The sequence below is a fragment of the Bombina bombina genome, chromosome 2 (assembly GCF_027579735.1).
Source record: "Bombina bombina isolate aBomBom1 chromosome 2, aBomBom1.pri, whole genome shotgun sequence".
In the NCBI taxonomy this organism is placed as follows: Eukaryota; Metazoa; Chordata; class Amphibia; order Anura; family Bombinatoridae; genus Bombina; species Bombina bombina.
The window spans coordinates 280,792,867-280,817,005 of record NC_069500.1 but is presented as its reverse complement, the minus strand read 5'-3'; the positions used below and the strand labels follow the sequence as shown (position 1 = coordinate 280,817,005).

The following is a 24,139-nucleotide window of genomic DNA, read 5'->3' as shown; positions in this document are numbered from 1 at the left end:
TAAAGTTATTAACCCCTAAACCGCCGCTCCCGGACCACGCCGCCAGCTATATTAAATCTATAACCCCCTAAAGTGAGCCCCTACCCCGCCGCCATCTACCTTACCTACCCCCTAAAGTGAGCCCCTACCCCGCTGCCATCTATTTTAAAATTATTAACCCCTAATTTAATCCCCCCTACCCTGCCGCCATCTATATTAAATTATTTAACCCCTAAAATACTAAACTATCCCTACCACTAAACCTAAGTCTAACCCTACAAATAGCCCTGAAAAGGGCTTTTTGCGTGGCATTACCCCAAAGTAAACTGCTCTTTTGCCAGCCCTTAAAAGGGCTTTTTGCGGGGCATGCCCCAAAGAATTCAGCTCTTTTACCAGCCCTTAAAAGGGCTTTTGGCGGGGCTTTGTCACAAAGTAATCAGCTCTTTTGCCTACAATCTAAATCCCCCTACACCGCTATAATAAATGTATTAACCCTTAATCTAATCCACCTACACCGCCGCCACCTATATTAAACACATTAACCCCTAATCTAATCCCCCTACACCGCCGCCAGCTATATTAACTATATTAACCCTAATTATATTAGGGTTAATATAGTTAATATCGTTATTATATTATATATATATTAAGTATAATAACCCTATCTAACTCTAACAACCTAACTAAACTCTTATTAAAATAAATCTAATATTAATATTATTAATTAAAATATTCCTATTTAAATCTAAATACTTACCTATAAATAAACCCTAAGATAGCTACAATGTAATTAATAATTACATTGTAGCTATTTTAGGGTTTATATTTATTTTACAGCTAACTTGGTATTTATTTTAACTAGGTACAATAGCTATTAAATAGTTAATAACTATTTAATAGCTACCTAGTTAAAATAATTACCAATTTACCTGTAAAATAAATCCTAACCTAAGTTACAAATACACCTACACTATCAATAAATTAAATAAACTACAAATATCTAAACTAAAATACAATTAAATACACTAAACTAAATTACAAAAACAAACAAACACTAAATTACAAAAAATAAAAAAAAGATTACAAGATTTTTAAGCGAATTACGCCTATTCTAAGCCCCCTAATAAAATAATAAAGCCCCCCAAAATAAAAAAAATTCCCTACCCTATTCTAAATTAAACAATTTCAAAGCTCTTTTACCTTACCAGCCCTTAATAGGGCCTTTTGCGGGGCATGCCCCAAAGAAAACTACTCTTTTGGCTGAAAAAAAAAACACAATACCACCCCCCAACATTACAACCCACCACCCACATACCCCTAATCTAACCCAAACCCCCCTTAAATAAACCTAACACTACTCCCCTGAAGATCTCCCTACCTTGTCTTCACCCAACCGGGCCAAACTCCTCATCCGATCCGGGCGATGTCTTTATCCAAGCGGCAAAGAAGAAGTCTTCATCCTGGCGATGTCTTTATCCAAGCGGCAGCAAAGTCTTCTTCCATCCGGCAGCATCTTCCATCAAGCGGCATCTTCAATCTTCATTCTTCGCTCCTCTGACGCGGAGCATCCATCCCGGCCGACGACTGAACGACGAATGAGGTACCTTTAAATGACGTCATCCAAGATGGCGTCCACCCGAATTCCGATTGGCTGATAGGATTCTATCAGCCAATCGGAATTAAGGTAGAAAAATCTGATTGGCTGATTGAATCACAGTAGGGGGTTAGTTTATGTAGATGGCGGCGGGGTCCGGGAGTGGCGGTTTAGGGGTTAAATACTTTATTAGGGATTGTGGCGGGGGATCGCGGTTGACAGGTAGATAGACATTGCGCATGCGTTAGGTGTTAGGTTTTATTTAGCAGATCGCGGTTGACAGGTAGATAGACATTGCGAATGCGTTAGGTAGATAGACATTGCGCATGGTCAGCAAACAAAGGGGATCATAAATTATAGTTAATATAGAAAGGAGATTTAATCATACCTATAGGATACTTTTATATGCCAACAACCCATGTCTGATCATACAGAAACCTACAGGTGGCATGTTTAGTCCAATTTTTGCACCATAATTGGCTTAAAAACACAACCATTGATTTTTTAATTGTGTATACCATTCAAAAATAGATAATAGCTTAAGTTAACCCATGGTAGACATCACTCATTACTGCTATTTATGTTGGCTTTTATTACAATCAACTGCAAAAAAACTCACTATGCTAACTAAATGATCTCAAAAACCTTTTGTGAAATCTGACAAAAAAACAAATGGATGTCAACAGCTTATACATGAGGGCATCTGTGCTATTATATATTTTTGTTATTAAATCCCAAACTACTTATACCTATTTATATCATCATGATTTGGCTAAATAGCATTTTGGTAGAGTCTGGTCAACACACTAACAAGCAATTTCATTGTATCAGATTTCTTGACCTAAAACCCATAGTAAAAGAAAATTATATTTAAAAATAAGGACCAACCAAGGATGCCTTGTATGAGAAGACAAAGTTTAAGGCACAAATCAGTGTCAGCATAATTAGACAATTATAGGTAAGTAATCAGGCAAACTACAACCACAGGTACATCAGAACAACCAGTCCCACGGCATGTTACATTGCAATTAAAAATAAATAGAATCATTAAAAGTTATAATTATTTAATACATACCAAAATAAAAAAGCGGAATCATTGACAGAAATCATTGACATGGTTAAGTTTGTTTTTAGTGCATGTAAATATATTAGGTTTTACACATCTTAAACTCAAACAAGATACTAATTCCATACTCATAGTGTATGTAACATATCTAGTAGAATGCTCTGTTATTATTTTAATTCATAAGCTACATTATTTTTCACCTGATTTTGGTATACTCTATATACCATGCACCCACCAAAAGGAAATATACATTTTAAGGTGTACTCCTCTTGCAGCTAGATTAACACCAGTTAGTCAGTAATTAATATAGACCTAATGGCTGCCTAAATAGCCTGATATTTGATATCTGACAGAAAGTTTATTTGTATATGCGTACAGTTTAGAAACTAATATTGCAAACTTACGTGGGGGCTCAGAAATGTCATGAATACCTCATGATTTAGATGCTAATGGGTTAATTTTATTTAGCTTGTGTGCCATTTGTTTTTCAGTAGAAATGTGTTGGTGTGTTTTCCCTTTGTTAAGCCAAATCCCTAATAAATAGTTCTTAAAGTTCCACTTGACCAAATGTTATTGTGTATCCATTGATGCATAAAGCAAGTAAAAGTGTCAGCACAAGAAAAAAAGCAGTGCCTCTACCCAGAGCTAGATAAGGTCAATAAGAGGACACTAGTACAATTTGAGACATGCTTTTAATCATATTATGACACTAGAGGATGAAAATATGACAACCATGTCATATTTAGTACCACCAAACTAATTCTCATGATGTCATTGGGAAATTGCTTATATAGGTATATGCTGAATATGCATATCAGAAGTTATAAGGTGTTCTATAATTTTAGCCACAGACCCTAAACTTTATGACCTGTTGTAAAAAGAGCAGATTGAATATCTCTGGCAAAAGAAGGAAGTGGATATTTCCGACCCCTCTGTAAGAAGGTTGGGTCAAGCAATTTGATATCAGAGAAACAGGCATAACATTTTGTTTCTAACAATTCAAGTTGTTCATTCTTCATGGGAGGCAGTATACTACAGGGTGAGTGACCATCTTTTCCTGCCATCTCCCTGGCATAGACAACTAAAGCTAGTAAAGTATAAGGTTTCTGTTATTTCTCTTTTTTATTTTAAAACTGTTTGCTTGTGTATAATTATATTTGTTAACATCTTTTTTATTAATAATGCACTGTGTAACATTTTTCTCATAATAAATATTCACTTATTAACACCTAGATTTAGAGTTTTGTCGGTAAAGACCCACGTAGCTAACGCAGCTTTTTTTCCCAACGCACCCTTAAGACAACGCTGGTATTTAGAGTTGTCTGAAGGGCTGCATTAGGCTAAAAAAAGGGTTAGTTGAGCCGAATTTACCGCCACCTCAACCCTCAATACCAGCGTTGCTTATGGTAGCGGTAAGCTGGCAAAATGTGCTTGTGCACGATTCCCCCATAGGAAACAATGGGGGAGTTTGGGATGAAAAAAAACCTAACACCTGCAAAAAAGCAGCGTTAAGATCTTAACGCAGCCCCATTGTTTCCTATAGGGAAACACTTTCTAAGTCTGCACCTAACAACCTAACATGAACCCCGAGCCTAAACACCCCTAACCTTACACTTATTAACCCCTAATCTGCTGCCCCCAAACTAAGGAATGGGAAGAAATATTTCAGAAGGGTGATAAGGGCCTTCTGAGTGTGGACCTGAAAGAGAATATAACCAAAACGATTTATAGATGGTATTTGACACCCCTGAGAACTGCACACATACAACCACAAGGAAGCAGACTGTGTTATAGAGGATGCGGGGAAATAGGGACATACAGGCACATGTGGTGGGATTGTAGAGAAATAGCAGGGATTTGGAGACAACTAGATACCTTTCTCAGCCAGATGCTTGGTGACAATATAGTCCTTACGATTCAACACGCACTCTTACACGAGCATTTCAATAGATATAACAAATTTATCAATACATTCATCAGAATTATGTGCACGATCACAAGGATGTGCATAGCCAGATATTGGAAAACTGGTGCCCCCACATGGACAGAGATAACTAATAAAATCCAGCATACATACACCATATATGAATTAGCCTCAGGAATACTAGACAACAGAGAAACAGTACATAAGATATGGTATTACTGGATAAGCAAATAGATCTAGAACTTAGAGATAGAGCTGAGAGGTCTGGATCTGGATGTTAGCTAACAACATGTTACAATCTACTGATATGATGACTACTAAAGAAGAGCAAAGGTCGTCACTTCCCCCTATATCTTTCCCCTCAATATTGATGTTAAAGTAATGCGGTTTATTGCTTTTCCCCACCCTTCTCCCTATACCCCCCTTCTCTCTCCTCGTCTCTGCTGATGCATTCTACTCTTATTCATGCACCCTCTCCCCCTTTTAATATTACAACTTAGATAATCAGTTATGGACTAACAATATCTATTGAAGAAAGTTATATTCAACTGAATAAGGTTAGAATCTCAGAGGAACAATCGCTCAGTGGACTACATACTGGGGACAGAGGCACTCATCAGCAAAGACTCTGAGAACTAACATATTAAAAAGACCAGGACTATTGGAGTTAGTCATGTTACCTACAGAGGCTGCTCCAAACTCTGAATTGACTAAGTTGGGAAGTTATAAAAAGACCAACTCTGGATCTGTTGTCCTAGGAACACAGAATCATGAGTAGGGTGCTACTGGAAATATGGTTTCTAGATAACCCTCAGATGGAGATGAGGGAAGAGAGGGATAGCAATGTTACTGTTTTTACTGTTTTACAAATTCTTTTTGTATTTATAAAACCCAATAAAAAAGATTTAAACATAATCTGCCGCCCCCACTATCGCTGACACCTGCATTATACTATTAACCCCTAATCTGCCGCTCCGTACACCACCGCAACCTACATTATCCCTATGAACCCCTAATCTGCTGCCCCTAACACCGCCGACCCCTATATTATATTTATTAACCCTTAATCTGCCCCCCCAAAGTTGCCGCTACCTTACCTACACTTATTAACCCCTAATCTGCCGACCGGACCTTGCTGCCACTATAATAAATGTATTAACCCCTAAACCGCTGCACTCCCGCCTCGCAAACACTATAATAAATAGTATTAACCCCTAATCTGCCCTCCCTAACATCGCCGCCACCTAACTTCAAGTATTAACCCCTAATCTGCCGACCGGACCTCGCAGCTATTCTAATAAATGTATTAACCCCTAAAGCTATATTAGGGTTTATTTTACAGGTAAGTATTTAGTTTTAAATAGGAATACTTTAGTTAATAAGATTTATTTTGTTAGATTAAAATTATATTTAATTTAGGTGGGTGTTAGGGTTAGACTTTAAGCCTAACCCTAACACCCACCTAAGTTAAATATAATTTTAATCTAACGAAATAAATCTTATTAACTAAAGTATTCCTATTTAAAACTAAATACTTACCTGTAAAATAAACCCTAATATAGCTACAATATAATGAATAATTATATTGTAGCTATTTTAGGATTTATATTTATCTTACAGGCAACTTTGTATTTATTTTAACTAGGTACAATAGCTATTAAATAGTTATTTACTATTTAATAGCTACCTAGTTAAAATAATTACAAAATTACCTGTAAAATAAATCCTAACCTAAGTTACAATTAAACCTAACACTACACTATCAATAAATTAATTAAATAAATTACCTACAATTACCTACAATTAAATAAACTAAACTAAATTACAAAAAAACAAACACTAAATTACAAAAATAAAAAAAGATTACACGAATATTAGGCTAATTACACCTACTCTAAGCCCCCTAATAAAATAAAAAAGCCCCCCAAAATAATAAAGGTCCCTACCCTATTCTAAATTAAAAAGTAATCAGCTCTTTTACCAGCCCTTAAAAGGGCTTTTTGCGGGGCATGCCCCAAAGTAATAAGCTCTTTTGCCTTTTAAAAAAAATACAACCCCTCCCAACATTAAAACCCACCACCCACATACCCCTACTCTAACCCAAACCCCCCTTAAATAAACCTAACACTACCCCCCTGAAAATCTCCCTACCTTGAGTCGTCTTCACCCAGCCGGGCTGAAGTCTTCATCCGATGGGGCAGAAGAGGACATCCAGACCGGCAGAAGTCTTCATCCTATCCGGGCAGAAGAGGACATCCAGACCGGCAGACATCTTCATCCAAGCGGCATCTTCTATCTTCATCCATCCGGAGCCGACGCGGATCCATCCTCTTCAACCGACGCCTACTCGCCGAATGAAGGTTCCTTTAAATGACGTCATCCAAGATGGCGTCCCTCGAAATCCGATTGGCTGATAGGATTCTATCAGCCAATCGGAATTAAGGTAGGAAAAATCTGATTGGCTGATTGAATCAGCCAATCAGATACAAGTTCAATCCGATTGGCTGATCCAATCAGTCAATCAGATTGAGCTCACATTTTATTGGCTGTTCCGATCAGCCAATAGAATGCAAGCTCAATCTGATTGGCTGATTGGATCAGCCAATCAGATTTTTCCTACCTTAATTCCGATTGGCTGATAGAATCCTATCAGCCAATCGGAATTCGAGGGACGCCATCTCGGATGACGTCATTTAAAGGGACCTTCATTCGGCGAGTAGGCGTCGGTTGAAGAAGATGGATCCGCGTCGGCTGGAAGAAGATGGCTCCGCTCCGGATGGATGAAGATAGAAGATGCCGCTTGGATGAAGATGTCTGCCGGTCCGGATGTCCTCTTCTGCCCGGATAGGATGAAGACTTCTGCCGTTCTGGATGTCCTCTTCTGCCCCATCGGATGAAGACTTCGGCCCGGCTAGGTGAAGACGACTCAAGGTAGGGAGATCTTCAGGGGGTAGTGTTAGGTTTATTTAAGGGGGTTTGGGTTAGAGTAGGGGTATGTGGGTGGTGGGTTTTAATGTTGGGGAGGGGGGTTGTATTTTTTTTAAAAGGCAAAAGAGCTGATTACTTTGGGGCATGCCCCGCAAAAAGCCCTTTTAAGGGCTGGTAAAAGAGCTGATTACTTTTTAATTTTGAATAGGGTAGGGACTTTTATTATTTTGGGGGGCTTTTTTATTTTATTAGGGGGCTTAGAGTAGGTGTAATTAGCCTAATATTCTTGTAATCTTTTTTTATTTTTGTAATTTAGTGTTTGTTTTTTATTGTAATTTAGTTTAGTTTATTTAATTGTAGGTAATTGTAGGTAATTTATTTAATTAATTTATTGATAGTGTAGTGTTAGGTTTAATTGTAACTTAAGTTAGGATTTATTTTACAGGTACTTTTTAATTATTTTAACTAGGTAGCTATTAAATAGTTAATAACTATTTAATAGCTATTGTACCTAGTTAAAATAAATACAAAGTTGCCTGTAAAATAAATATAAATCCTAAAATAGCTACAATATAATTATTTGTTATATTGTAGCTATATTAGGGTTTATTTTACAGGTAAGTATTTAGTTTTAAGTAGGAATACTTTAGTTAATAAGATTTAATTTATTTCGTTAGATTAAAATTATATTTACTTTAGGGGGGTGTTAGGGTTAGGGTTAGATTTAGCTTTAGGGGTTAATACATTTATTAGAGTAGCGGCGAGGTCAGGTCGGCAGATTAGGGGTTAATACTTGAAGTTAGGTGCTGGCTACGTGGGGGGGGGGCAGATTAGGGGTTAATACTATTTATTATAGGGTTTGCGAGGCGGGAGTGCGGCGGTTTAGGGGTTAATACATTTATTATAGGTCCAGTCGGCAGATTAGGGGTTAAAAATATTTATTATAGTGGCGGTGATGTGGGGGGACCTCGGTTTAGGGGTACATAGGTAGTTTATGGGTGTTAGTGTACTTTAGAGCACTGTAGTTAAGAGCTCTATAAACCGGCGTTAGCCCAGAAAGCTCTTAACTACAGCCTTTTCATGGGCGGTAGGAGTCTTGTCGGTAGAGGTGTAACGCTCACTTCAGCCAAGACTCTAAATACCGGCGTTAGGAAGATCCCATTGAAAAGATAGGATACGGAATTGGTGTAAGGGGATCTGCGGTATGGAAAAGTCGCGGCTTGAAAATGAGCATTAGACCCTTTCCTGCCTGACTCTAAATACCAGCGCTGCTTTTGACGGCTAACGCAGAACTCTAAATATAGGCGTAAGTTTTTCCCTTTATCTAATATTTGAACCACATTACTGAAAGAGAGTGATAGTATTTATACTGTGATTTTAGGTTATTTTTTGCTAAATCGTATTCTGGGATTTAATTTCCTGGGTTTTCCGTAAAATTTCCCATATAATTAATCTTAAGTGGTGGCAGCTTAGAGTTTTATTGTGGGTGGCATTAAAGGGGAGTTTGGGCATTTTTTCTAAGTCTAGGACAGACTAGAGAGTGTTAATAGCCCTTGAACTAACTGAACTAAGGCACAGGCGTACCTGGAATGGCTAGACTGTGACAGATTAGTTAAAGTGGAAAGGGTCTGTTAACCCTTTCTGTGACAAACAAGTGACTGATGTAGGGTTGGTTAACCCTGGTCATCACAGTGTTTAACCAAGTTATTAGTGTAACTGGTTACAACACAGTAACACCATTACTTAACAGAAGCTTGTCTTAGGAAGGTGTATATGTTGGTTTTGAGAAAGTATATTTTAGCACCAACATTGTATACACATGCGGCTAGATTACGAGTTTTTGTTGGTAATGGTGTGCGGGGCTAACAAGCCTTTTTTTCTCACCGCTCACTTAAGACAATGCTGGTATTTCGTGTTTTCTTCAAGCCGGCGTTAGCCTCAGAAAAGTGAGCGTTGAGCAAAATTTAGCTCCACATCTCACCTCAATACCAGCGTTGCTTAAGTCAGCGGTGAGCTGGCTGAACGTGCTTGTGCACGATTTCCCCATAGGAAACAATGGGGCTGAGCTGGCTGAAAAAAAAAACTAACACCTGCAAAAAAGCAGCGTTCAGCTCCTAACGCAGCCCCATTGCTTCCTATGGGGAAATAAAAGTTATGTCTACACCTAACACCCTAACATGAACCCCAAGTCTAAACACCCCTAATATTACACTTATTAACCCCTAATATACCACCCCCGACATAGTCGCCACCTACATTATATTATTAACCCCTAATCTGCCACTCCGGAAACCGCCGCCACCTACATTATACTTATGAACCACTAATCTGCTGCCCCCAACATCGCCGACACCTAAATTATATTTATTAACCCCTAAGCTGCCCCCCCAACGCCGCCGCAACTATATTAAATTTATTAAACCCTAATCTGCCGCCGCCGCCAATGTCACCGCCACTATAATAAATTTATTAACCCCTAAACCTAAGTCTAACCCTAAGTCGAACACCCCCCAAACTTAAATATAATTTAAATATATCTAAATAAATTTACTATAATTAAATTAATCATATTTAAAACTAAATACTTACCGATAAAATAAACCCTAAGATAGATACAATATAACTAATAGTTACATTGTAGCTACCTTAGGATTTATATTTATTTTACAGGCAAGTTTGTATCTAGGCGAATGTTTGTTTTTACCTTGTTATTTTGACTTGTTAACATTAGTAAACTCATTATAGTGACAATGTTACCCCAAGTTGTAATAGTGTGCACTAAACAATTTATTTTTGTCAAGATTATGTTTAAGTATACTATTTTAAATATCAATAGGATTTTCATCTACTAGTGATTTCATTGTGCAATCAATTGAACTGGATTATATTTTAGACTAAAACATTTCTTGACTATGACATTGCTACCTGTTTTGAAGAGCCATCATTCTGTATGTGTTTCTAAAAATAGGTAGACACTCATATTTATCGATTCACTTCTTTTGGAAATAGTGTGAGACCACTTATACTGTACATGATTATTCTTTGATTTAAGCAACCTCTTAGGTTTTGGTGCATTTTTTTATGTAAGACTATTTGCCATTCCCCTATATATTGTATTGAACATGTACAATAGCCTCCCATGCTATTCAACTTGCTTCAACCTGTGTATTTGCAATATTTTAAAGGGATATGAAACCCACATTTTTTTCTTTCATGATTCAGATAGAGCATGCAATTAAAATCAACTTTCTAATTTACTCCTATTATCTTCGTTCTCTTGGTATCTTTATTTGAAAAGCAGGAATGTAAACTTAGGAGTCAGCCCATTGTTGGTTCAGCACCTGGGTAGCGCTTGGTGATTGGTGGCTAAATGTACCATTTTAAAAAGGTTTCCAATTTACTTAAATTATTAAATTTGCTTTTGTACCCATGATATTCTGTGTTGAAGAGATACCTAAGTAGGCAACTGGAGCACTGCATGGCTGTAAATAGAGCTGCAGTCTAGTGCTCTTGAAAATGGATAACATTCTTACAAAACTGCTGCCATATAGTAATCTAGAAATAGACCAGCTCCTAAGCATATGTCCCTGATTTTCATCAATAAATGACAAGAGAACAAAGAAAAAATGATAATAGAAGTAAATTAGAAATTTGTTTACAATCACATGCTCTGTCTGAATCATGAAAGAAAAATGTATATTTTCATATCCCTTAACCTCTTGCTTTGGTAATCTAGCATGAAATGCTTGTGCAATGCCGCCCCCTGCACATTTGCGGCCAATCGGCTGCTAGCAGGGGGTGTCAATCATCCCGATCGGATCGGGATGATTGCAGTCCACCACCTAAAAGGTGTCGGAGAAGTTAAGGAGCAGCGGTCTTCCTTCAGGCGTAGGAAGCAGCATTCACTGCTTGTTAAATCTACCCCTTTATGTTGATAGACTCATGCTAATAAATGGCAACTGGTTTTGTATCATATTAATCTTCCGTGAATGTTTAAGCTTTTATGCATTTTAATGTATTCAAATTTATGGAATAAATGTTCCTATGGTCTTTAACTTTTATGTTGACTTTTTATATTGGGCTAAGATCTTAGAGATCATTTTAGCAGCCGCTTGTTGGGATGGATTGACATTAATGTTATTCATTGTTACTCCATGAAAACGTATTTCTCTTTGAGACACCTTAAGCATCTACTGTGTATGAAAAAAAAGGGGGAGGGGAAGACTGCGCCTGGAAGTTTCTAATATATATATATATATATATATATATATATATATATATATATATATATATATAAATAACTCATTGTGTAGTTCGTTAACAAATCTAGACAGGCCCAGAGGCTTGTATTCCCACAGAAAACCTCTGAATTACATTGTTTCCAATGCAGCAAAGGATTCTGGGTAAGATATGCAAATTAAGTACACAATGACACACCTTTTTACTTCAGTCTGCTTTTCAGCAGGTTCCCTTTACGCCAAAGTATCGCTGTTGACAAAGCTTATAAACTTAGCTAGGGTTAGTGCAGTGATTCATAACCATCCCAGGACAGACTGTTTCATGGTTTTTGCCACTCATCAGCTGGAAGAAGGTTAGAATCACTGCTGGGTGAAGTTGATTTCAGGCAGAATACAACAACATTTTAAATTAGGGGAGATAAAAGGCGAGTTTAATCCTCCACTACGCACAAAATATAGAAAAAATAACTAATTGTGTAGTTCATTAACAAATCTAGACAGGCCCAGAGGTTTGTTTTCCCACGGAAAACCTCTGAATTACATTGTTTCCAATGCAGCAAAGGATTCTGGGTAAGATATGCAAATTAAGTATACTGCACTAACCCTAGCTAAGTTTATAAGCTGTGTGAACAGCAATACTTTGGCGTAAAGGGAACCTGCTGAAAAGCAGACTGAAGTAAAAAGGTGTGTCATTGTGTACTTAATTTGCATATCTTACCCAGAATCCTTTGCTGCATTGGAAACAATGTAATTCAGAGGTTTTCTGTGGGAAAACAAGCCTCTGGGCCTGTCTAGATTTGTTAATGAACTAAACAATGAGTTATTTTTTCTATATTTTGTGCGTAGTGGAGGATTTTAAACTCGCCTTTTATCTCCCCCTAATTTAAAATGTTGTTGTATTCTGCCTGGAATCAACTTCACCCAGCAGTGATTCTAACCTTCTCCCAGCTGATGAGTGGCAAAAACCACGAAACAGTCTGCCCTGGGATGGTTATGAATCACTGCACTAATCCTAGCTAAGTTTATAAACTGTGTGAACAGCGATACTTTGGCGTAAAGGGAACCTACTGAAAAGCAGACTGAAGTAAAAAGGTGTGTCATTGTGTACTTAATTTGCATATCTTACCCAGAATCCTTTGCTGCATTGGAAACAATGTAATTCAGAGGTTTTCTGTGGGAAAACAAACCTCTGGGCCTGTCTAGATGTGTTAATGAACTACACAATGAGCTATTATTTCTATATTTTGTGCGTAGTGGAGGATTTTAAACTCGCCTTTTATCTCCCCCTAATTTAAAATGTTGTAATATATATATATATATACTGTATACACACACAATTTACTTTGCATTCTGCACTTACTTTGCCAACACAAATGCATCTTCAAGCAACTGCACTCTATTAACAACTGGAAGAACCTGGAAAACATGAAGAAGAAAATCATGACTAGATAATAGATATCTATATTGAAGAAAAAAATGTAAAACAAGCACTGTCACATGATGCAGTAGCATACAATTTCACCAAGATGAAAAAATTCTATTGTTTTTTTCCAGAGCATGAACCATTTTAGTGGGAAGGGTATGAAAATGATAAATGTAAATTATATATATATATATATATATATATATATATATATTATATATATTTAGGGCAGCTCCCAGTTTATTCAAGTGAATGTGTGGATCTGTGCGCTAACTGATTTCTCACTATGGCCCCAATATTCAAACCATCGTCAGACCCACAAAATATAGCCTTTTTTGCCTCGCCAGTTTTGCAGTCCTTGGGTCTGGCAATATATAAAAAGTGATCTTAACTTTTTTGTTCTGATGAGTGGTGATGTGTCTCTCATAGGAAATTATAGGGTTTGCAGCTTCAGTAAAAGTCTGCTGGCATCGCCACTTAGCTGCGATCTCAGTGGAGGGGGAGCTGTCTTCAAAGTGTGTTTACACAACATAGACTGAGCATTCCCAAAAACCAAAAATATTTTTGGCATTGTAACACTTAAAAATATGCATATTTAAACTAAGTATCAATGTATACTTGCTAGATTTGTCACATTGGAAATTCTTACAACTGAAAAGCTGGTGAGATTAATATGGCTGAAAAGATGCATCCAAGATGGGAGGCTGTGCTTTGCATATTACACACTCATGGCAATGCTTCACCATTAAAATACAAGTTACTCCCATGGAACGCCCATCAAACTCCCACGGAACTTCTATAAATATTTTAAATGTCTGTGATCTACTTTGGTAATAAAGACAGAAAAAAAACACCTTCCTAATAAACCTATAGGTGTGGGGGATTATGGGTATATGAGGGATGTATATGCAATGTTTAATTTATCTGTATTTTATTATATAATGTTATGTTATATGTATGTAAAGTCTTGCAGTGATCATAAAAATTGTGTATTTTGCCTATAGTATGTTATGTTCTTTTTTTAAGAAGATTTTGTGTTTGCGATATACACAATTTTTACAATCACAACAAGAATTAACATACATAATATAACATTATACAATAAAATACAGATTAAACATTGCATATACATCTATCATATACCCACAATCCCCCAGGTCCAATAAGTGTATTATTGATGTGATTCCACTATGATATTGTAAGACAAGGGATTGAGTTTCTGTAGACACATGTACATTTTATTGCCATACAATACTGTGTAAAGGGATCATTTACATTACACCTTCAATGTAGGTGGCAATGCTGCTTTGAATATTTTGCCAGCGTTGCCACTCACTGAGATGTATAGTAAAACGCCTCTCGGCAAGACTGCCTTTAAACACTGATGTCTGCAGTTTTAAATATTTCACAGGCAATCTCAATTCCACGATGGACCCTTTTTGAAAATATCGCCACATCATGGATGTGTCGATCATCAGGACCTATGCATGGATATTTATTTTGTAGTATAGAAAAATTAGACATTTTACAGTCATTTTAATGTACTATAAAAGACCCTTTTTAATGTTAGTTGTAGTTTGAGTTATTAGAACATAAATACTACAATATATAGATTATTAGCTAGAATAAGTAACAGTGCTATAATAGCTAATCATTTATTAATGATGGCATAATACTGCTATTGGAATTGTTCTGGAATTGCTCTAAGGTTTTAGGATATAATGACATATATCTGGATATCTCTGTATACAAAGTTTAGATAGTTAACAACCACATTACCTTTGGATCTTTCTCAAGAAGCTGTGCCAAACGGTTCCAGTTTTTTTCATCATAATCTACCCTGTAATATCCAGTTATATTTACATTTAAAATAATCCAATCTTTATCGGATGAAATCTTCATTTCTGGGACATTTTCTGAAATGGTTAAAATTAGACTATAAGATAAATTTGAACTGTTAATTTATTTTAAACCAATAGTATTTATAGACTAGCGTTATACATATATATATATATATATATATATATATGCAAATATTATAATATTATACAATTTTATAAAAAAAAAATCTGACTTACTAGCCCTGTTGTCAAGCCAGAATGTTGGCTGCTGCAGTCCATTTTTCATCCAAGTGACAGGAACAATCCACGTATGACTTAAAACAAGAACATACATGAATATGTATCTAATGATCAACAAATACATTTTTGAAGGTAAAAAAATTATTAATTTTAAAGGGACATGAAGCCCCCATTTTTTTCTTTTATGGTTCAGATAGAGCAGGGGTTACAAACCTGTCCTCAGGCCTCCCTCACAGGATATCTGAACTGGAACACAGGTGAAATAATAATCTGATTAGTCAACATGGTTATTAACCTGCTCTCACCCAAGGTAATCCTGAACATCTGGCATGTTAGGGAGGCCTGAAAACAGGTTTGAAAACCTTTGAGATAGATTTTAAACAACTTTTCATTTTACTTTTATTATCAAATTTGCTTGATTCTCTTGGTATCCTTTGTTGAAGGAGCAGTATTGCACTACTGTAAGTTAGCACATCAATTGAACCAATTGAACCAATTGAACCATCGATTGAACCAATGACAAGAGGCATATACAGTATATGCAGCCATCAATTAGCAGCTAGCTCCCAGTAGGGCATTGCTGTGCGCTTATATTACAAGTTAACAGCAATGCGAACGTGAGCTTGGGTTCACATTGCTGGGAAGCATTGTGCTCACGAGATCGGGCATTTCAGTGCCGTTTTTTTCTAACACCCCACTCCCACCAACTTTTGCCCCAAAATACTGCCTAGTGCCTAGTATTTTGAGGGCATTTGGGGCACTTTTAGAACTTTACAAGAGATCAGATCTCTGGTTAATTTTCTGAGCTTGCGGTAGCAGTAACAAGCCATTTGTAATGGCTAGTTAATTATTGTGTGCCCGCAAAATGGATAATTTAGCGCTCCACTTGTAATCTAGCCCTTTATGTTTTAATCCTGAGAATTGAAAGCTCAGACTGCGAACTTCCCACTGATTGACTGATGGATGTCACATGATACAGGGGTCAGGGAAAAAAGAAGTAACTGAAATTTGTCAGAACAAAATCTACTACTTATTTTAAATTCAAACTACAATGTGTTACTCTTTTGTCTTTTATTATGCATTTTTGATTATGCAATAATGCACTTCTACTGCATTTAATGGTATTTAAGGAACTACAAAGCAATGCAGGCTTTTTTTTATTAACATAGAGGTTAATACCCAACTTGTTGATCATGTTCTTTAGCTATTTTTCGGTTTCCAATACTCCTTTCCTTCCATAAGGCAAGTAGAGTCCACACCTTCATTCCTTACTGTTGGGAAATACAACACCTGGCCACCAGGAGGAGGCAAAGGCACCCCAGCTAAAGGCTTAAATATCCCTCCCACTTCCCCTATCCCGCAGTCATTCTTTACCTTTTGTCACTTTAGGAGGAGGAAGAGAAGTGTCAGAAGATTTGGATAGTCCTGTAATGGGTATGTTCCCTTCAAGAAAGTACTGGAGTTTTAAGTAGTTATGTCAACCTCTCAGTGAGAGTATTGATGAATGTTAGAGTCTGGAGATGCAGGGAAAGTTTTTCTGCGAACCATCCAGACTGCTGCCAAACAGTTCCCAGGCAATCAGTGTTGATGGGTTTCACTGCTTGCTGTTACACACTCAAGTCCATGTCAGAGGCATCTCTGCAAGACTGTCACACTTGAGAGGCTGTGTCTGTTCCACAGCATGGATCCTGGAGGTAAGATCGTTTTATATATACACCTTTTGCTATACAGGGTCACAGTGTGGCTCCTTTATGCTTCGATAGGATCAAGGGTTAATATCTCCTTAGATTAGATTTAATATTGAGCATCTGTGTTTTTTATTAAAGGAGGTTCTGTGTACGCTAGAGGTTCAAGAGGCTACTCTCCCCGAGGAACCTAAGATTCCTAAATTAGACTGGGTTTATGTAGACAGGAAGGTCCTTCTGACTTTCCTGTACCAGTTAAGATGGCGAACATTAGTAGTAACTTCTTTTTCCCCTCATTTACTTTTAAAAAATTATTCCAGATTCCTGACTCTCAATTAGGCCTCCATCTCTAAGGTGGACGGCACTATTTCTACGCTGGCTAAGCGTACTACTATACCTCTGGAGGAATAGTTCCTCTTTTAGAGATGGAAACCTTTCTGAAACCTTGGAAACCTTTCTGAGGAAGATGTTTAAACATACAGGGTTTTTATTTCAACCGGCGGCAGCTGTAGCCGTGGTTGCTGAAGCTGCTACCTACTGTTCCAACACTCTGTCAGAGCTCATTGAGGTGGAGACTCTCCTCAAATATATTCAGGAGAGAATTAAGGCTCTGAAAATTGCTAACTCCTTCATTTGTGACGCGAATATGCAGATTATTGGATAAGAAAATGGAAACCTTTCTGAGGAAGTTCCTCTTTTAGAGATGGAAACCTTTCTGAAACCTTGGAAACCTTTCTGAGGAAGATGTTTAAACATACAGGGTTTTTATTTCAACTGGCGGCAGCTGTAGCTGCAGTTGCTGGAGCTGCTACCTACTGGTGCAACATTCTGTCAGAGCTCATTGAATTGTAGACTCTCCTTGAGGATATTCAGCAGAGAATTAAGGCTCTGAAAATTGCTAACTCCTTCATCTGTGACGCAAATATGCAGATTATTCGCATAAATCCAAAGGCTTCTAGCTTTGCGTTCCTAGCCCGCTGGGCTCTCTGGTTGAAGTCTTTGTCTGCGGATATCACTTCTAAATCCAGACTCCTTTATCTTCCTTTGAAGAGGAAGATTTTATTCGGTACAGGGCTGGACTCCATTATTTCTACGGTTACCAGGGGGAAGGGTGCCTTCCTACCACGGGACAGGAAAAATAGGCCTAAAGGACGGCAATTGTCTAATTTTTGTTCCGACAAATCACAACAACAGCAATCCTCCTTCAAGTCCGAGCAGCCCAAGAGTAATTGAAAGCTGACTTAGTCCTGGAATAAGTCCAAACAGACTAAGAAGCCTACCGAGAATAAATCGGCATGAAGGGGCGGCTGTCTCTTTTTTCAGATGCTTGGTTCCAGGATGTACAGGATCCTTAAGTCCTGGAGGTTGTATCTCACGGATACAGGATAGGATTCAAGTCTCATCCGCCCAGGGGCAGTTTTCTTCTCTCCAGTCTGTCTACAAGACCAGAAGAGAGGGCTGCCTTCTTAGGCTGCGTACGGGATCTCTCCTCTCTAGGAGTAATTGTCCCAGTACCTACAGCAGAAAGGAGTTTGGGGTTTTATTCTAACCTTTTCATTGTTCCAAAGAGGGAATTACCTTTTCGTCCAATTCTGGACCTAAAGTGCCTTAACAAGTTTCTGAGTGTTCCCTCTTTCAAGATGGAGACAAGCCGGTCAATCCTTCCTCTGGTTCAGGAAGGACAGTTTATGACCAAAATAGAACTGAAGAATGCATACCTTCACATCCCGATACACAGGAAACATTTTCAGTTCCTGAGGTTTGCCTTTCTGGACCAGCACTTCCAGTTCAAAGCTCTTCCGTTTGGCCTAGCTACTGCTCCAAGGATATTAACAAAGGTTCTGGGGGCTCTTCTAGCCATTGCCAGAACACAATGTATTGCAGGAGCACCTTACCTGGATGATATCTTGGTACAGGCACCATCTTTTCGTCTAGCGGAAGAACATTCAGAATCCCTTCTCAATCTTCTTCGATCACATGGATGGAAGATAAACTTGGAAAAGAGTTCTCTTACTCCAAGTATAAGAGTGAATTTCCTGGGGACAATAATAGACTCCATATCCATGAGAATATTCCTTACAGATCAGAGACATTAAAATCTAACTTCTGCATGTCTTGCCCTCCTGGCCTCCTTGAGACCCTGAGTGGCTCAGAGTATGGAAGTGATTGGACTCATGGAGTCCTGTATGGACATAATTCCTTTTGCAAGATTCCATCTCAGACCCTTACAACTATGCATGCTGAGACAATGGAATGGTGACCATAAAGATCTGTCTCAGTAGATCGTTCTGGACATCCTGTCGAGAGATTCGCTCTCTTGGTGGCTCTGTCCAGATAATCTGTCCCAAGGCACGTGCTTCTTGAGACCGTTCTGCGAGATTGTGACTATGGACGCAAGCCTTTCCGGCTGGGGGCCATTTGGGGTGCCAAGAAGGCACAAGGGCTGTGGACTCAGGAGTCCTCCCTTCCGATCAATATATTGGAACTCTGAGCAATCTTCAATGCCTTGAAGGCTTGGCCCCTTCTGGGTTCGTCCAAGTTTATCAGATTCAAATCAGACAATATAACCTTGGTTGCCTACATCAACCATCAGGGGGGAACCAGAGGTTTCTTGGTGATGAGAGAATTACCTCAGATACTAGAGCGGGTAGATACTCACAGATGTCAACGATCCACATTCCAGGTTGGGACAACTAGGAAGTGGACTTCCTTAGCAGGCAATCCTTTCACCCAGGGGAATGGTCTCTCCATCCCGAGGTGTTTGCAGAGATATGCAGCGAGTGGGGGACACCGGAGACAGATCTCATGACATCCCACCTCAATACCAAGCTACCCAGGTACAGGTCGAGGGATCCTCAGGCAGAACTGATAGACGCCCTATCAGTACCATAGAGGTTCAGACTCATATCTTTTTCCTCCATTACCGCGTCTCCCTCGTATGGTGGCTCCCATCAAGCAGGAATGATCATCAGTGATTCTAATTGCTCCATCGTGGCCACGACGGACATGGTTTGCGGATCTTGTGGGGATGTCCTCATCTCCTCAGTGGAGGTTAACTTGTCTCAGAGATCTGCTGATACATGGTCCCTTCATTCATCAAAATCTAGATTCTCTGAGGCTGACTTTGTGGAGATTGAACACTTAGTCTTAGCTAAGAGAGGGTTTTCTGAGAGTGTTATCAACTCTCATAAGCCAGTTACTCGTCGTATCTACCATAAAGTGTGGAGGACTTACTTGTATTGGTGTGAAGAGTGTGGTTTTTCCTGGCAAGAGGTTATGGTTGCCAGAATTTTATCTTTTCTCCAGGATGGACTGGGTCTATCTGCTAGTTCCTGAAGGGACAGATATCTGAGCTTTCGGATGTGCAGTCCTAAGACTCTGACTAGGATCAGACCTGTGTTTAGATCTGGTGCTCCGCCTTGGAGCCTCAATCTTGTTCTTAGCGTTTTGCAGCAGGCTCCGTTTGAGCCTATGCATTCTGTTGACATTAAATTGTTATTTTGTAAGGTTCTTTTTTTGTCAGCTATGGCCTCTGCAATTTCTGCTTTGCAATGTGACCCCCTTATCTGGTTTTCTATTCTGATAATGTGGTTTTACGCACTTAATTAGGATTCCTCCCTAAGGTGGTGTTGGATCGTAACATTAATCAAGAAATTGTTGTTCCTTCCTTGTGTCCTAATCCTTCTTCAGCGAAGGAAAGTTTGCTTCACAATCTAGATGTGGTTCGTGCCTTGAAGTTCTATCTTCAGGGTACTGAGGAATTCAGACAATCTTTCCCTTTGTTTGTCATCTATATGGGGAAGAGAAAGGGGCAGAAGGCTACTACGACTTCCTTATCTTTCTGGTTAAGGAGTGTCATCCCCTTAGCTTATGAGACAGCAGGACGACAGCCTCCTGAGAGGATAACGGCTCATTCCACTAGAGCATTGGCTTCCTCCTGGGCTTTTAAGAATGAAGTCTCAATGGATCAGATTGGTAAGGTGGCTACCTGGTCCTCCTTACACACTTTTCTAAATTTTCAAGTTTGATGTGTTTGCTTTGGCTGAAGCAGCTTTCGGGAGAAATATTTTGCAAGCTGTGGCGCCTCAGAATAAGGTCTGCCTCTTTTTTCTGTTCCCTCCCGTTATTCATTCAGTGTCCTCTGGAGCTTTGGTATAGTTTTCTCAACAGTAAAGAATAAAGTTGTGGACTTTCCCTGCCTTATGGAAGGAAAACATAATTTATGCTTACCAGATAAATTCCTTTCCTTCCTGACAGGGAGAGTCCATGACCCCACCCATAATTTATTTTTGTTGGGTGGCTCCCTCTTTCTATTATCTCTTCTGGCACCTTTATACCCTGATGTTTCTCCTACTTTTCCTTGTTCCCTTGGCAGAATGACTGGGGGACAGGGGAAGGAGAAGAATTATTTAAGCCTTTGGCTGGGGAGTCTTTGCCTACTCCTGTTGGCCAGGTGTTGTATTTCCCAACAGTAAGGAAAAAAGTTGTGGCCTCTCCCTGCCAGGGAAAGGAATTTATCAGGTAAGCATAAATTATGTTTTTTTTTTCGATATAGGAGAGATCACTATCCAAACATTAACATTCATATTGGAAAAATATCAGATCAGATATAAGAAAATTCACCAATGTGACGCATGGACAACATAGACTACAGTGATCACAATCCACCCGACCAAAAGTAATTAAATATTAGCAATAAAATGGAAACATCAAATTCAACAGCTAAAGGCACTTGATAAAGCATAGATTTGGACTTTTCAAAATGTTTCCAAAATAATTTGGGATAATTCTAATATCTTGAAATTTCCACACACATTATTTAAGATGAATATATGAATATATGGTCTGGATTCATAAAACATATACAGATCACTACTATATGGTCCATTGGTAGTGAGAAGGATATAAATGTACATTTATGTATTTAATAGATATGTATGCAATATCTCACACAGCTAAACAAGATCTGTAGGAAACACGAGAAAATTAAAATCGACATTGTAACATCTATAAATGGTATTTAGCAATCCCATTCTATACAAAAGATACCAAGAGGCAAATTGTTTTTTTTTTTAATTGTACACTCTGAATCAAGAAAGTTTAATTTTGTCTTCCATATACCTTTAATATGTTAATGAAAAAAGTTGGTTAAGAGAGATCAAGGAGAGAAAGGGATATTAATTACCTAACATTGATACATTGGCCTCCATTTAAGAAACTGCTAATGTGAGCCTGCAGCCGATAGTTAAGAAGCGGCATTCATCAGACCTAACATAACCTAGACACCAACTCTTAGCTGGCAGTTTTCAATCCCCCCAGACTTGTCTGAACAGGGTGATTGACAGACTGCTCGTTTTAGATTGGCCACTGTGAGCAGGGGATGGAGTTGCACAAGCAGCAGGAGTTGCTCAAGCTGCGTGCTCAGTGGACAGGTTCAGAGATGTCCACACTTGTCCGTTCAGCATTTGATAAATGTACTCATTATATAACAAAGCACATTTCTTTTAGCCTGATTTTGTATTTAGATTGAAATGAAAATGCTCAGTATTAAAGGGACACTGAACCCAATTTTTTTCTTTCGTGATTCAGATAGAGCATGAAATTTTAAGCAACTTTCTAATTTACTTCTGTTATCAAATTTCCTTTATTCTCTTGGTATCTTTATTTGAAATGCAAGAATGTAAGTTTAGATGCCGGTCCATTTTTGGTGAACAACCTGGGTTGTCCTTGCTGATTGGTGGATAATCTTATCCACCAATAAAAAAAGTGCTGTCCAGTGGTATGAACCAAAAAAAGCTTAGATGCCTTCTTTTTCAAGATATTTTTAAAGATAGCAAGGGAACGAAAAAAAATGATAATAGGAGTAAATTAGAAAGTTGCTTAAAATTGCATGCTCTGTCTGAATCACAAAAGAAAAAAATTGGGTTCAGTGTCCCTTTAAGGTTTTCTCAGACTTTTGTTGTGTGTAAATATTTGTACACAGCAAATAATAAAACAGAAACATACTTATCTGCGGTATCCGGCACAAGGTTGCTTTGGGTCATCACACCAGTTGTCGTATTTAATGTTATAAATGGTAGCCCTTTTTTCCACGTCCAGGAGTCCATTATCTGCTTCAATGATGCTGGTAGCACCACTTCATCCTGGTCATCTATAACCTTAGAATAAGCTGTCTGTTACTGGATTTAAAGAGAAAGTGCAAAACATTTCATATGATCGAAAATGTTTAATATTTACATAATATACAGCAACACATACACAATTTTTAATAATGACGCAGGTACCTCAACTATATCTGTAATGTCTTTAGTACTTCTAGCTTAGGGCTAGATTACAAGTGGAGCGCAAACAATTGCACAAGGCTTTTCGTGATCGTTTGCGCGGCCTTTAATTTGCGATGGTATTACAAGTTGAGCGAAATTGTGATTGCACTACCGCAATCGTTATTTATGCTAGAATCAATACCGCAATTTCAGAGCTGTGGTTAACTGTTTGCCGAAAATAAAAAAAAGTTGCACAAAACGCTTCAAAAATACATTAAAAAGAACAGTTACAATTATAATAACACTGTCTAATGAACATTATTTTACAAAAAATTTGCACAAAAAAAGTTATAAGGGCTCAAAGATATGAGATCTCAGGTGTTAGGAAAAAAAAGCCATTAAAGTATGTTAATATTTAGATACATACATACACATGTCTAAAGATGTATGTATATATACAGTATATATATGTATGTATGTATGTATGTATATGTATACAATATATATATATACATATGTATTTATTTATTTATTTATTTATATGTGTATATATGTATTCACAGACATATATACACAAATAAATACATAAATACACACACACACACACACACACACACACACATATATATATATATATATATATATATATATATATATATATATATATATATATATATATATATATATATATATAAAAGTGCATTAGAGCCTTTTGCCGTAAAGTAGATAAAAACATGTAAAAACATATTTAGGCAATATTCATATTTAAAAAAGGTTTTAACTATGTATTTACTGTAAATATTTCACTTGTCAATGTTCTGTACATAGGGGAATATGTTCTATGTATTTTTAAATAGATATTCCTATAAATATCTGTATATATCTACACCTATATATAATAATGTATATATAGAGGTATAAATATATATTTGTTTTAAAAAACATCAGATATATGTAG

The 24,139-nt window shown here is 37.7% G+C and overlaps 1 protein-coding gene across 1 annotated transcript in view; it reads right to left on the bottom strand.

Annotated features, from left to right (window-relative positions):
• Nucleotides 1-24,139, bottom strand: part of LVRN (laeverin) — a 350,458-nt gene that overhangs the window by 72,284 nt on the left and 254,035 nt on the right. Inside the window, exons 10-13 of the mRNA XM_053701576.1 lie at nt 22,925-23,076; nt 15,231-15,307; nt 14,932-15,068; nt 13,090-13,145 (exon numbers count right to left, since the gene is read on the bottom strand). Of these exons, the coding sequence (XP_053557551.1) occupies nt 13,090-13,145; nt 14,932-15,068; nt 15,231-15,307; nt 22,925-23,076 (422 nt within the window). The remainder of the gene's footprint in view (nt 1-13,089; nt 13,146-14,931; nt 15,069-15,230; nt 15,308-22,924; nt 23,077-24,139) is intronic.